The sequence below is a fragment of the Lissotriton helveticus genome, chromosome 1_1 (assembly GCF_964261635.1).
Source record: "Lissotriton helveticus chromosome 1_1, aLisHel1.1, whole genome shotgun sequence".
Lineage (NCBI taxonomy): Eukaryota > Metazoa > Chordata > Amphibia > Caudata > Salamandridae > Lissotriton > Lissotriton helveticus.
In genome coordinates, this window is record NC_136057.1 from 665,831,146 (window position 1) to 665,846,879 (window position 15,734).

Below are 15,734 nucleotides of genomic sequence, written 5' to 3' on the forward strand. Positions count from 1 at the left end.
AAAACAGAAGGCGAGAGAATAGAACCCTGGGGGACACCCTGCGAGACTGGCAAAGGTTTAGAAAGGCAGTGTGAATTTTTATTTGATGGGTTCTGTGTTGGAAAAAGGAGGAGAACCATTTGAGAACTGAACCGTTGAGGCCAAAACAATCTTTAAGAGTGTTAAGTAAAGTAGAGTGGTTAACAGTATCGAAAGCAGAAGAGAGATCAAGAAGAATGAGAAGGTAGGGCTCGCCCTTGTCGAGGGAGTGATGGATGTCATCAATTATATTGACCATGGCAGTTTCAGTGCTACAGCCCTTTCTGAAACCGGAATGTAAGGAGTCCAATAGATTGCATGTGTCAATGTGTTTATCTAATTGGCGCAGGGCACATTTTTCAAGGGCTTTGGAGAGAAGAGGAAGGTTAGAGATAGACCACAGATTATTTAAGTCATTAGGGTCGGCATCAGGATTTTTGAGGATGGGAGTGATTTGTCCCAGTTGGAGATAGATGGGGACACAACTCATGGCAAAGGAGGAGTTGATGATAGAGGTCCAATAAGTGGCAATGATGTGTTTTAAATCTTGAACAATGTTGGCAGGAAGAGGGTCTCTGGAGTGAGAGGATGGTTTAAGTCTGGCAATGAGATTGAGGACGTTGAGTTCAGTAACTGGATGGCAGTTATGCCAGGAAGCGTTATTTTTTAGCTCAAGTTTGGAGGGGTTGGATTCTTGAAGAGAAATGACTAGGGGTAGAGATGAAGGGTCGTGAGGAAGTGTTAAGAGGGAGGGAGAATTGGAGGAAAAGTCAAGGGGGTAGTGGGCAGTGTAAGGGGGAGTTAAGATGAAGGATTGATCAATTTTGGAGATTTTATCAGAGAAGTACTTAGACATTTCTTCACATCTCTCTAAAGTGGCTGTGACCTTGGGGGCAGAGGATGTTTGGTTTTTAATGATTTGAATAGTTTCCTGAGTCTATTTTTGGCCCGGATATGTTCTGAGCGGAAGAAGGCAGCCTTAGTATTGAGGATATGCTTTTTGTAATTGGACCTGGCAGATCTGAGGAGGGCGAGAGTTGAGGGGGATGGGTTTTGCCTCCACGAGCGTTCAGTCGACCTAAGGGCGCGCCTCTCATTGTTGAGATCAGTATTAAACCAGGATTTAGGGGAGGTGTTTTCCTGAAGTTTAAGTTTGGTTGGAGCAATTTGGTCAAGGACAACTGTGATGGATTTGTTAAAGTGATCGGTGAGATCATCAGCATTTTGGGAAAGAGGAGAAAGTCGAAGTTGCTCTTTGACTTTGGACTCAAGTTCACCAGGGGAAATAAGATGGAAATTTCTGGTCAATTTCCTATGTTTGATGGTTTTAGGGGGAGGGGGTGGCATCATGTTAGAGATCGTGAAAAGGATACGGTGCTGGTCCGACCAGTCAATGGAAACAATGGATGAAAGGGAGGCCAAGTCCGTGTTTGTAATGATAGCGTCCAGAGTGGCTCCTTTTGTGTGAGTAGGCGAATGACAGAATTTGTTTCAAATAATTTATTTCAAGTAGATCCGTGAGGAGGTTAACCATAGGATCATCCTTTTTATTCCAATGGAGATTAAAGTCCCCAAGGAAGAGATTTTTAGAATTGGAAAGCGAGGATTGAGAAAGAAGGCCAGACAATTCCTCTGCAAAGGGAAGAGGGTCTCTAGGAGGGTGGTAGATATTGTGAAGTCGAATTGGCGGGGAACCATGCACTCGAAGTTCCGCTCTGCGGTATTTGAAAGTAGCATGATCGGAGTTCTGCACAAGTGAGAGTTGGAGTTAATTTTTATAGATTATTGCAAGACCACCTCCAATTCTTTCAGGACTATCTTTTCTGGGGATGGAGTAGCCAGGGTGAGAGAGCAGGCCAAGAACGGAAGAGGAGTGTTCATTGAGCCAAGTTTCAGTTAGAAAGTCGATGTCAATGGATTCGCTAAGGATAGTTTCCGATATTTCAATCACATGACAAGCAGTTGAGCGGCAGTTAACCAGCATGAAGGTAATGGGTTTTGGAATGTTTTTTTGCGAGGGGGAATCGAATGGATAATGTGGTAAGTTGCGGGGACAGTCTGGGTGATGCTGGGGAGGCTGGCAGTCTGCTAGTTCCAAGGATCACAAGGATGGATGTATGGGGGACAGGAGGGTCTATAATCAGAGAGTTAAGGGGGAAAGAGTTACAGAGGTCATGGAGATCAGGAGAGGGGAGATGGCTTGAGGTGTGGGGAGTTCTATGTGAATCGTTACAGCGGGGATAGTATTCCATTGTTGGGGTAGAGATGTGTTGGTATGGCCAGAGCCCGTGGAAATAGAATGATTGGGGTGGTTAAAAGAGGAGAGGGAATTGACGTCTTTCCTGAGAGATGTGAGCTCAAACGCCAGGTTAGCGAGATGGAGTTCTATGTTAAAGAGTGTCTGTGTTATAAGAGAGATAGGTACAGGGGATGGGAGGTCAGGTGGAGACGAGAATGTTCCAGGCTAGTTTGGACGGGAGGACTGGGGAGTGGGCAGGGTGGGAGCCCAGGTGGGGGGAGGAGAGGGGTGTTCCGATAGATGGACGGAGGGAGGGGAGGGAGGAGAGAAGGGGGTTCACTGGAGCCCATTGAGATTCAAGGGAGGCTGAGGGGTCGTGGGGAGAGTGAGGAGGGCAGACATCTTGGCTAAGGGGGGGAGGGTCGTTAAGAAAGGAAGGAATTGGAGTCAATAGTTGAGCCGGAGGCGGATCGACTTTAGGATGCAGGGCGGAAGAAGAAGATAAAAGGGAGGAATAGGTGTGAGGAGGTAAAGAAACAAGAGGCGGAGAGAGAGTATGGGTGGCAGAGGGGGCCGTTGGTGACTCGGAAGTGGGAAGGTTATTGACGTGGAAGGGAGTCTGGGGTGTGGGTTGGGTGGGAACCCAAGTGGTGGGCGGAGAGGGGTGTTCCGGTAGATGGATGAAGGGTGGGGAGGGAAGAGAGAAGGGAGATTCATTGGAGCCCGTTGAGAGTCAAGGGAAGGTGAGGGAGTGAGAGGAGGATGAGGAGGACAGAAATCCAGGTTAAGGGAGACGGTCATTAAGAGAGGAAGGAGTTGGAGTCAGTAGTTGAGCCGAAGGGGGATCAAATTTAGGGTGCTGGGAGGAAGAAGAAGATAAAAGGAGGAATTAGTGTGAGGTGGTAAGGGGGAAGGTTATTGATGTGGGAGGGAGTCTGTGAGTCTGGAATTGGTTGACATCCAAGGTGGTTGAGGTGTCGGATAGAGGAGGTGTGGTGGTGGGAGAGAGAGAGAGCAGGAGGTCATCCAGTGATTGGGAGACTGAGGGGTTGGAGGGAGGTTTCGATAGAAGGGTAGATAAGGTGCTGTAATGGTGCTCGAAGATGGTGAGGTGTTTTTCAAAGGCTTGAATGAGGAAGTTTCCAGATTTGAAAATAGGGATGTCAATTTTGCCTAGAAAAGCAGGGGAAAGGGTGGTAGACAATTTCAGCCCATATGGGATTTTGCAAGATTTCGAGATGGGGAGGTGGTGGAGTAAGATACTTTTGCATTTTGAGAGGCGTTTGGAGTAGAAGATATAGTTGGTTTTTATAGTGGAGGTGAGACTGATGTAGTTATCCACAAATAAGGTTTCTTGGTGACGTATAAGTAATTTGTGTTTAAAGTTCTTCTTAGCATTTTTAGAGAGGTTAGGGGGGTAAAGGATGGTCCAAGAATTGAGGCCATGTCTAGTTATGGGTAAGTCCAGTGTAGTGAGGGGGTGGTTGAGGGGAGGCATGGTTAATACGCTTAAAAGGGTCCTGGGCTGAGGGAGAAAATTGTGAGGAAGGGAGAAGGAATAGGGCGATGGGAAGAGGAGGAGTAAACCAAGGGGGGACAGAGGGAAAGCTAGTGACTCGAATAATCCCTGGAGAGGGCAAAGCTATGAGGGTGCATGATGGGGGAGGTGTTCAAAGGAATTTAAAAGGGGGAGATAGGGGTAGATCAAGAATGGTGATTAGCAGACCAAGTAAAAACCATAAGGTATGTAAGAAAGAGGGAGAGAAAATCTGTGATAGCCATGACGATAGAGTGAGATGAAATGAAATAAGGAGGCCAAGGAAAGATGAAAAGTAGACTACAGGCGTTAACAGTTCAGAGGAGCAAAAGAGGGAAAGTGAATCAAAATGAGGCAGATCCGTTAGGGAGTAAATAGAGCATAACATTACATTACAAGAAACATTCAAATATATGGCTAAGAAAGTCCAGCACCTGCTCAGGCTGAATTACAAGACACATACAATGCAATAAAGAATCAATCAATGCAATAGAGAATCAAAATGAGGTACATCAATTAGTGTGCATATGGAGCATAAGATTAATAGTAGTATCCTGCAGCTGTACAGGTTAAGTCACAACTAACAGTCAGACGGTAGATTAAAATGTTCTGCAGCTGCTCAGGTTAAGTTACATGTGATGATCAATACAATAAAGAATCACCATGAAGTAGATCCATAAGGGTGCAAATAGAGCATAGGATTCAAAATATCCTGCAGCTACTCAGGCTAAAATTACAAGGGTGACGTTCAGCCCTAGAAGTCAAGAAAGGGTAAACACTACCTTACGTCAATCACAAAGTAGGAAGATGATGTAAAAATCACCAAGGGGCGTGGTGAGTAGCTAATGAAGCTCAGGGACTGGGGGAGAAAATAGGGTACAAGGACAGAAACTAGCTTGTTGGCCCTTGTTGGTCCAGAGTTGGGGGGCCTACTTCATTTGGTCCATTGTTTCTTAGGGATATTCTTTTCCTTCACTTTCAGCCCTGTTTAGAGTAGGTCAACCCTGATTCTATTATAATATCTCTTGTCAGGGCAGTGCATTGATAATTGTTGTGAGCCAATCCAAGATGGCCGCCGCTTTTGCTTTGCTAATACATTCCTCTTTTACTGGCCATTAGTGAGAGAGATGGGTGTCATCTTCCGATGAAGATCTGAGTGCCCTAGAGGCAATATCCAACCTAAAAGTGGAGGACTAAGTCCCTGAACACCGAGGGGACTGCCCCCATCCGCTCCACTATCAGAACATTTTTCAAATAAGTGGTGCCATAGACCGGAGGCTCCAGGGCAATTTAGTTTGTTGGTGCAGATGATCAAAGTCTTCAGTGATGTCCTTCCTCTCCATAAAGTTAGTAAGAGGTCACAGGACACGTTATGAATGATGCTAACGCGTTAGAACCCATGCTGCACCTGACTGGAGGCAACCTTCCTCCAAATTATGGTAGACTAGCACACGCAAAAACGCCCAGCGATCCCCCTCCCTTACAGGTTCCTGCCAGTCTGCTGTGCATATTCATATGCAGTATTGCTCTTCGCCTCAGATTCAAGGGGCCTGGGCAAGGTGTCCGTATCTGCCTCTCCAATGTCCGAACTTCAAGCAGCCCGCAGCTCAGGAGTCCCATTGTAGCTATCGCTGGGACCCGGACGGTTGAATGGGGGCCAGGGCAATGCGTCAGTATCAGTCTCCCCAATGTGCGTTTGTCACCCAGCCCGCAGCTCAGGAGCCCTGCCACAGCTCTCGCTGGGACCCAGGCGGTCGAAGCACTCACCGGCAAGATAGAAGAAACGATGTGTATGCACTCAGCATCGGCATGCTTTGGGACCGCCAGGAGCCACTGGGAGTCCGATTCTCCCCTGATCTCACTTCCTGGTGCTGGCTCAACACACGATCCTCTTTACCGGCCTGTCCGCGATGGATCCACCGCCATTTCAGTCACCGCCTGCGATCTCGGCTCCGGTAGGTAGGCATATTCATTGAGGGAACTAGTTGGAGATACCTGCATACATGTTCCATAGAATGGAGGTGATTTAGCAGTATTTACAAATAATTTTCCAAAATTAAGAGACAAGCCGGCATAGTGGTACGCACAAGTGAAGAGGTTTATAATGATCTCAAAGGTGTTTTGGAGAGACTTAAAAAGTTTTTTGACATTTTGGTGCCAGCTAGTTAATGGGCAGAATGTAAGGTAGCCGTGCAGTGGCCAAAAGTAGAACCACAGAGAGAGATAGGAAATGATGCACCATCGCCATTGGTGATGGAAAAATATTAAGCAGTTATTACCTTTTGAAAGAAACAATACCTCTCAGAGATACTGATTGGTTAAAGATTAAAAGAACCACAGAAAATCTAAAGGTAACAGTTCATGAATACATTGAAAGGTTGTTGCATGTACATAAACAGCACAGTGGATGTGATTGCCCTGAAGAAAAGGTTATGGAGATGTTTGTGTCTCAGTTTGTTCTAGGATTGAAACCTGAGATTAGTGTACACATTAGGCAAAGTGTTATCTTCTGACAGACAAAGACATAGATCTTGCATTATACAAAATATTGCAGTGATCAATTGGACATGAAGCAGATGAGAAATTCATGTTGAAAGATTTTCAGAACCGTTTTTTTCCAGGAAATCTGGGAGTGATGCAGGGAGGGATCAGAATGTTCTTAGGAATGGTCGGCTATTTTAGACAGTGGATACCAAACTTTTCCTTGATAGCAAAGCCCCTACTGAGGCTGACACGTCAAGGTGTGTCCGATAAGCTTCTTTGGGAAAACAAGTGTACAAAAGAGCTCCTAGATATGGAAGAGAAATTGTGTCAAGCCCCAGTTATAGGAATGCCAGATTATTCAAAATAATGTATTATGTTTGCAGTAAAAGAGATTGGTGCACATTCTCAGTTTTATTACAGACAGAAGGAGGGGCCCAAAGACCTGTGGCCTATTTTTCTACCACACTTGATCCTGCAGCAGCAGTACTCATCTGCTGCATGAAGGTAGTTGCCACAGTAAGTGATGGTCTAGAAAAGAGCGAGAACATAGTGATGGGACACCCTTTAATTGTCATGGTGTCATGGTCCTACACTCTGTAGAAATACTGTTGACAAAAAATAAAACACTGTATTTGACCTACAATAGGTTGACCAAATATGGGCAGAATTTGCTTGCAACTGATAATGTTGTGATCAAACTTTGCAATGTCTTAAATGCTTCTATTCCTTTGTCTGTAACTGAACAAAATGACAAATGTGAAGAGTTCCATCATGATTGTCTAAATGTCACTGAAGTACACAAAAAGCCAAGTCCTGATATTAAGAATGAACCACTAAATGTGCCCGGCCACGTTCTTTTTGTTGATGATCAATGCCTAGGAGAAAACTGAGGCACACTGAGAGCAGCATATGCTGTGTGCTCCAGAAATGATGGGATCAAAGCTTCCGTGCTTCAGTCTCTTTTTTCCATACAAGTTGCCGAGTGAATTGCTGTCCCACAAACTTGCAGTTTAACTGCACAACTGAGAGGCACCATCTTTACGGGTATGGTTTTGGTGTAGTTCATAATTTTGGCTGATTATAGTCGCAATGAGGCTTTCTTACTTTCACAACACCTATTCAGACTGGACAGCATGCAAGAAATGTGCATGAGGCTCTACAGTTACCCAGTGAAATTGATATTGTGAAATGTCCAGGACTTCAAACAGGCAGTGGGTATGTTGCCATGGGCAAAAGATATGCTGACTCCGTAGCCAGGTACTGTGCATTGCTAGCATGCACATTTAATGAAGGCTTCACATGTGAATCTGAGGAAGAAAGTGCTTTTACAATGATGATGGAAATAAATGGTACTTGGGAGGAACCTAAAAGGGTACAGGAAAATGTGTATAAAGCAAAACAAAATGGGTAGATCAGGTCAGCATGTATAAAAAATGCAAATGACATTTGGATGTCAGCGGATGGAAGGCTAGTGTTGCCTGATAGCTTGTTGTTTTCCAATGATGTGATATTAGCACGAGTACACACATTTGGGGAGAAATGCCATGGTGAGACTCTTTGGACAAAGCTGGTATAATCCTAGGTTCTGAATTATTGCAAATAAAAATTGCATGAGTAGGGAAGAAAAGACATGCTAGAAGCACACACATAGGGAGATCAAATGGCCCTTTTAATAGATTACAGAGGGATTATATTGAGATGCCTGTGTACAACAAATTGAAATATATCCTAGTGATTATTTGTGAGTTCTCGAGATGGGTGGAAGCCTACCCAACCAGGAGATTTACAGTTTGACTGCAGCTAAACTATTATTATGAGAGATCATACCAAGGTTGGAGATGCTGGTCCTACTTGAGTCAGATAGTGGAACACACTTCAATAACAAAGTGATGAACATGCTATGTGCTGCCCTACAGATTGAACAAAACCTACATTGCAGGTTTGTGCTTCTACTTCATTGAAATGGCCAGAAGATTTACCATTGGTGCTGGTGAGTTTCCAAAGTATTCCAGACAGGAAGAAAGGATTATATCTGCACAAGATTCTAATGGGAAGGTCAATGAGACTACCAGCCATGCCCGTGAACCCCCTTGTGAAAATCACAATTTATATGACTTGGGACTATTGCTAGACACTCGCTGATATGGTTTGCTCTGTTTCTCATCAGATATCAGCTGCTACATGAGACCCTCATCAAGATCAGTGTCTTGACCTCAATCCTGGTGATTGGGTCATGATCAAGAAGCACATTTGGAAGACTTGCATTGCCCCCAGGTGAAAAGGCCCCATCCAAATCATATTGACTATGAGCACTGCTGTTAAAGGTGCTGGAATTCCAAACTGGATACATGCCTCGCAACCCAAGAGTGTGAGTAATCCAGAGGAAGCATCTTTGGTCTATGATCCGAAGGGAAGAGCATTAGTGGTTGCACCACCAGTTGAAATACCATCAAGACCTTCAGGACCAGTGCATGCTGAAGCACAGAGAGAATCACAAGTAGGAGAAAGGGGTGGAGAACAGCAAACTGAGAGACAAGTACAAGTGCCTGAAATACCTCAAAGTGGTATTGAGGTCTCAGATGGAAATCTAGCAGAGACTGAACTGCACATTGAAAGCATCTCAGAAATTGGACAATGAGGAGAACAAGAGCTCAGTGACGGAACAAGTGTTGGGACAAAAAGAATACATCACCAAACAGAGTGGCCAAAGAGTTTTGGAAAAGAAAGACTAAAGAGAAGTTCATCAATAGCACAAATTCCAGAAACAGTCCCTGAATAGAGTGAGACAGAAGATGAAACCTCTCTTGATCTAAATCATCAAGTTCTAAGGAGATCTCGAAGAACTCAAGTACTTTACCAAAGAAATTTAGTGTCTGAATGATCCTACTAAAATGCTGCATTGAATGTAACTTTGGAAGATCTAAGACTGTTACAGAAGAATATGAATAGCCATTTAGAAGAACATGGAATAGGGTTAAGGATTGTATATTAAAGAATAGTACAAACCTCTAGGAAACAATTATCAAAATCCGGTCCTCCATGACATTCAGTCTGGATCCACACACCTTGGGGCACTGTATCAGCATTAGCCAAAGTAGCAGAGACAGTGCTTATTTCTATTAATGAAGACAAGAACACAGGTCTTCACTTCTCATCCTCTGTATAATCTACAACACTGTTGCCAACACAATGCTGGCAGAAAGGCAGGTGGAGTTACCATGAATATATGAAACTGCTTTTCCCTTGGTACGAACAAAAATGTTAGGATCGACTCAACCAAATCACCCAAAGGCCCAGTGTCGTGGGGCATTCCCCAAATGTCATCCCTCCCCTGTTTTCTGATCATATTTATGGTACACCACTAGCCAAGTCACTCAACCAATTCCAGGTCAAATTCAAAGTCTAAAAATCCAGGAATCTACAGTATGCACTGACTCATACAACTCTCATTTCATACATTCTCCAAGTCAAAGCATCAAAGAAAGACTTTGCAATAGACTTCGCAATGTCCAGTTCTCTGCAAAATCCTTGCATTTCCCTAAACCTTTCCCCGGATGGACCTAAAAAGAATCCTTGTCATGGCACATCTGGACTATTGCAACATCATTTATGTGGTTTTATCCTAGGAAATCATACCCCACCTGCAAAACCAAAATAGTCAAGCAACTAGTCAGCAACTAGTTAGTGCCTTAACTTCTGCAAACTTCACCACACTAAGACCACCATGAAGGATCTGCATTGGATTTCAGCAGCAACGGGTATAATTCTCATGACCTTATGCTCTATCATCAAGGTGTAATGGTGTAGGGCCCAGATTACCTGCTGAAACTGCCATTTCATTACATAGATGCCAGAAATCTAAGGTCAGTATTCACACACTTTATCCAACAATGGACATTCAGGAGGGTGAAAAAAAGAGGCAGCTCCCTAAATGTGCAGAACATTAAATTGTAGAATTCACTGACCTCACCCTGAGACCTTAACCTATCTATGTATGATTAAGGGAACTCCTAAAGCTGAAAGTATCATGAATTCCCTTCCAACTAATTGTCTTGCTGTTCAGTCATTAAAATCGAAGAACATCGGATATGCATGACGCCAAATCGATAGGACTCTTATGTCTCATGCTTAGCATTAGCTAATGTATTGCATATTGTAATTTCCCTGGTGCTGAGAGGAGACATGCAGCTGTTTATAAAATGTAGAATAAACAAAGAAATACCTATGTCTTAATAACAAGCTTTGGTAAACTCTAGGGGCACTAGATTAATTAAATTTATCTGAACTGTTGATGTGGAATGTTAACTCTTGTACATTTCTTCCATAAGAAATTGCCAATATTTAAGTCAAAACTGAAGCAACTAAAAGCCTCTAAAATAATGATAATAGAATATTAACAATGTGTGTTTTTATCGTGTTTTGTCTATTGTGTATTCCTTACTTGTTTGATTGCTATGGTCTAGGAATGGTGTTTAGTTTTACAATAAAGAAAAGCAGAATATGAAAGAATGGGATTTGGGTATTGTTTAAATGGTTGAGGAAAGTTCAGTGGGTATTGTGGTGATCTCCGTTTGAATGTATACGAACAGGGCTCCTCTTTAAGTGATGTACTTTATTCTGTCATTTGACTTTGCTGAAGTTTCGCTTTACTCCATGGAGGAATGGGGTGGCAAAGAGAGAAAATACTAAAAGTTACTTTTCATGAACACTGGGCAGCATCAATTTTTTGGCACTGTAAATAATAGGTATTACTTTCACCAACTGTAATGGTGCTCAATTTGCTAATGTCAAAAGGACAGAAGGCTCACTTTCTCTCCCAAGGATTAAAACTTGTAGAGTGGGTCTAGTTCACAACGATAACATTGAAAATTGAAAATGTGTACATTTGCTCATATGTTAATCTAATTCTGCACATAGGAGTAACTTTTTTGGCATTCAACATTTTTGAGTGTTAATGTACTACTAGACTCACACTGACATGTTTCCACCCACTGGTAGAGCTTCCAGGATTATTACTCAAAACGTTTCACATATAGGTGTATACATCTGCCAAGAACAAATGTCTATTAAATAAATAATTTATTTAAACCTAGAACAAATAACGTTTTATATAACATTAACTTAAAAGTGTATAAAATGTAATATGTTATGTGCATAATTAGTAATAATGGCTTGATTTGGGATTTTTACAAAACGTTAAAAGTTTATTTGTAAAATAAAGTAATAGGAACATACATTTATTATTACATTTTATATTAATATAAAAAGTATGTATTTGTTTATAACAAATATATAAAATTGTGTTATCATAATAATTTTATTTTTTCAACCTTAGTTTTAAATGGGCTACTATTATAGTCTTTACCACCGACCGCCAATGGTTTCTTCTATGTAAGTGCATTGTAGCACCTATGAGTAGACATTCATGGTGGTGGACTTACTCGAAGGCTGGGGTGGAGCACATTTGCCACTGTTTTGCGATCTCTTTGGCTGTAGCGACTCTAGAAGTGTCATTTGTGAATAACAATGGGATAATGCTTTTGTGGGTGGGTGTTTGTATTTGGATGCCCCACCTTAAACCCCTCCCCTTTATGTGTAAGTAGTGCACGTTTTCAGCAACTCCTCCCTGTTCTTCTCACATTTACTTCTAAAACATAGACCTATTTGTGAGTAGAATTCTGTATACGTGCTGGAGACCTCCACACAGAAAAGATAGGAGTGGTGGAGGTGGAAAACACTGCCCATAGTTTAGTTAATGCAAACATTCATTATTTGCTCTTTTTGTTTTGTCACCCTAAGTGGGAAGGGTATACCTAGGCTTGGGTCTCATGGACACTGTGCCACTGGATTCAAGCTAGCCTGGCTGTTAAGGGGTAATACCCTGAAAATGGTCCCAGGATGCTTGTTTCCGGTTGAGGGAGGACTATTCCCATGGGGAGCATGGTCAAGACTGATTTGCATATGACTGGGTCCAAACTGGGGTGCAGGGCCGGACTGGCTACCGGGCAGTTGTGTGTGCTGCCGTGCTGGGGGCTAATTTCGTTGATGGGGACCTGCGTGTGCAAAACGAAAATCGTTTTGCTTTTTTTATTTCAAATCGCACGCAGGTCCACATCAACGAAATAAGCCCCCACCACAGAGAAATTAGCCCCTAGCTCAGCAGCACACACAACTGCCCAGTAGCCAGTCCGGCCCTGCTGGGGTGGCTGTGTGAGCAAAAAAAGTATGTATTAAACCCAGATATCTGACTGGGGGTGAATGTATAATTGGTTCAGCATTCCATTCATCATTCTTTTGTGCAGCACAGTTTAGTGAATATGGTTTTGCATTACACGAGCAACAATACCGTAGTTCTACTTTTATATTACAAAATGCAGTTTAAAATAGATGCCAGAGTGTCAAGTACAAAAATGCAAATGCTTTCCTACATGGGTTAAGCAAAATCCTATGATAACAGGTAACAAAATATTCAGATCATAGGAAAGATATGGGTCGCCCATGTTTTCCAAACTGGCACGACATGGGGTATATGAGATGAAAACAAACTGAACAATTACCCATTTTAAAATGTATTTTTTTAAAGGATACGTGCAAGCATTTAGGTATTAAATTAAAATACAAAAAATGAAGCTAAACCTTTACCTTTGTGTGAAAGTTTTAACCTTGGAATATTCTGCTTCAGTGCTTCAGTAAACGGTAGCATCATAATCCATAGAAATGACAGCATTGTGTAGAGGCGTCGCGAATTGAAATGTTTGAACCAAACTATCAGCTTTTCTGTGTTCATGATGATAAAGGTTTGTACTGATGGATAAATATTTTCTTCGCTGTGGATAGAAAAGGGAGAATTGTGAGTTTTAATACCTCACGAAAATAAGTGAAAACTGCGCAACCCGAACATAATTTCGTGGGAAAATCATTTTTATAGTTATAAACATCAAGGCGTTTTTCTTATTTAACAATTTTTTTTGTCCCTTTAACCACGCTTTATCAACTTTTCAAGTTAATCTCATACTTTTTATGCCTAGTCTGTATCCACGATAAATAAAGTTGATATGGGAATAACGTTATGAATGTTTTCTTTTGATGTCAGTGTTAGTAGTTGAGTTTGACAAAGCACAAATTTAGAAATTATATGGCACTTTAAAACTAAGAGGAACCATGAGCAAAGTGGCTTTATTCCTCATCCAAAAAAATGTAAGATGAAGCATGGTTCTGAAGGAGGCGATTGAGTGTGGTTAATATGAAACAATGTAAACAGTATGTTCAGTACAAAAGAATGCATTTCACTGTGCAGTATAAACCCGATTACCAGCTTTTGACCATGCCTGTTACCCCATCCTTTAAGGGGTGTACAGGGCATTACATGAAGCTTTAGTTCTTTTACACCAAATTACCATGATGAAACCTTTTTGTTTAAAAAGTAAGTTCAATAGTGGACTAAGAATCGATTTACAAACTGTAACACCTCATACACGCAAACATGCATTGTGGCGTCGTGAACGTGCTGAGGTCATGCTGGTACAGCAAACATGCATCATGAACAACATCTACATGGAAGTGCCCTTTAGGGATGTCTCATCATTAGCCAAGTGAGCTCTTTTTGGGAGGGAGATTGCCATACGCGTTGGTCAACATACTCTGCATATGTGCTGTCATTCCACTTGTAGGTATTGTACTTACATAGCACTTTTGCAAATGCTGCATGTGCAAACAAGCAAACACAAAGTACACATGAACATCACCAACACATCTCCTGGCGAAGAGACGGAAAAAAACACTTGATCTTTTAGAACGAAGCAGGAAGTATGTAGCTGTGAAATAATAAATAGGCATAAGATGACTTTAAAAGGAAAAACGCATCTCCTCCCTAAAGGAAAGGACCAAAACAGGCCGAACAAAGAACACATAACATTAAACATGATAAGCTGTCCTACTAGTCTGTCGGCCTTCTTCGGGTGAAAATATTGACCATGAGAGTCGTAAGTAGGCCAATAGTGCAACAAACCCCATAGAAATACAGAAACCCCAGATACAATGGGTGCTAATGGTTATGCCAAGGAGGTTGTCCACACAAATATAACTCTATCACAAAATGATGTAAGTTGAGTCTCTGCCTCACACCAATGTTCATGTCCACACTCACAGTTATGACACTAAGTTCTGCAAGACCTAGACACCCTATAGAGCCATATCAGGGGTGGCTTTACACTACACAGTTATTGATACCAATACAGTGCTATTTTAGACTCTTGCAGCATAGATTAATCCTTTGAAAAACAAATGTATTGATCTAACGCCTGCTTTCACATGGCTGCTCTCATGACCATCCTTGCGTAGGCGACGCCTCTGTAAAGTAATAGTGGTGCAAACATATATTACAAGAATTATTGTTCATATAACATTGTAAATGTGATAGATTCTGCATCATACAGCATGGCCAGAAGAAAATAAATGCAGCGCTTAATTCCTGTGAATGAATGTAACTTACACTCAGGGATTTTTTTCATACAATTGTAACAATACCCTGAATCAAACATTTTGCACCAAGTCAAATGAAAAGTAAACCAATATCATAAATCAAATCTTACAAGCATTGTACCAAAATATCAAGCATAGGGAAATGGAGCCATATATAAAACAGTATTATCTAACATTAATTTGGAATTTAGTAATAGAATGTTTTACATCCCAGAGCAGCTTTGATTTTCCTTAGGCAAAACGGGTTTCTACATTTTACTTGTCTCCTGTGCCCCCTTTAGGATCTTTTGACGTTTTAAAGAAATGGATTCCTTAAAAAGGTGTCCCCTTCAAGTCAGGTGGAAACCATTTAGGACCTAGTGAATCCTGTTAAGATTTCCATCTACAATACAATACAAAAATGAGTTAGTCGACTTCTCCGTTGCTGTGTCCAGTGGACCATTCCGCCTTACCAGTGTAAAAGCTTTACTTAGTTTTTAGAAGTGTGCATGGTCCTCTTTTTGAGATGTTATAGGTAGGTTTTCTTTTTTATATAAAGTTTGCTTTCTAATGCTGTTACTTATGCTCACTATTTTGGGAAATTGGGGACTTTAATCATGGATTCATCCCTTATGTAAAGATATTCCATTATAAGGTTTTATTAAGAGTTGGTTCGGGATTTTTGCCTAAAATCATTCCCAGATTCATTTAGAGCAGTAAGTATTTGTGCAAGTTTCTTTACAAAACCCTTCAAGTCTAGAGGAATAATGTCTTGCATACATAACTTGTGTGAGATAAGCATTACATACTTATTTACAATGTATGAACCTTTTTTTTCTTGCCAATCTTTCTTCAAGTTTGTTAATGTTTCAGCATATGAGTCTGATGGGCAAAAGGTGCCCTTTGACAATTAATGTTGTTCTACCAGAGAAGCATCTGCTTTTTGGACAGAAGCTCAAGGAATTCACTGTCAGAAACACATAAGTCTGCTACTTT

At 41.7% G+C, this 15,734-nt stretch overlaps 1 protein-coding gene across 1 annotated transcript in view; it reads right to left on the minus strand.

Annotated features, from left to right (window-relative positions):
* SEMA3D (semaphorin 3D) overlaps positions 1–15,734 on the minus strand; it is a 366,628-nt gene that overhangs the window by 263,087 nt on the left and 87,807 nt on the right. Inside the window, exon 2 of the mRNA XM_078674186.1 lies at positions 12,921–13,105. Coding sequence (XP_078530312.1) covers positions 12,921–13,065 — 145 coding nt within the window. The 5' untranslated portion in view covers positions 13,066–13,105. The remainder of the gene's footprint in view (positions 1–12,920; positions 13,106–15,734) is intronic.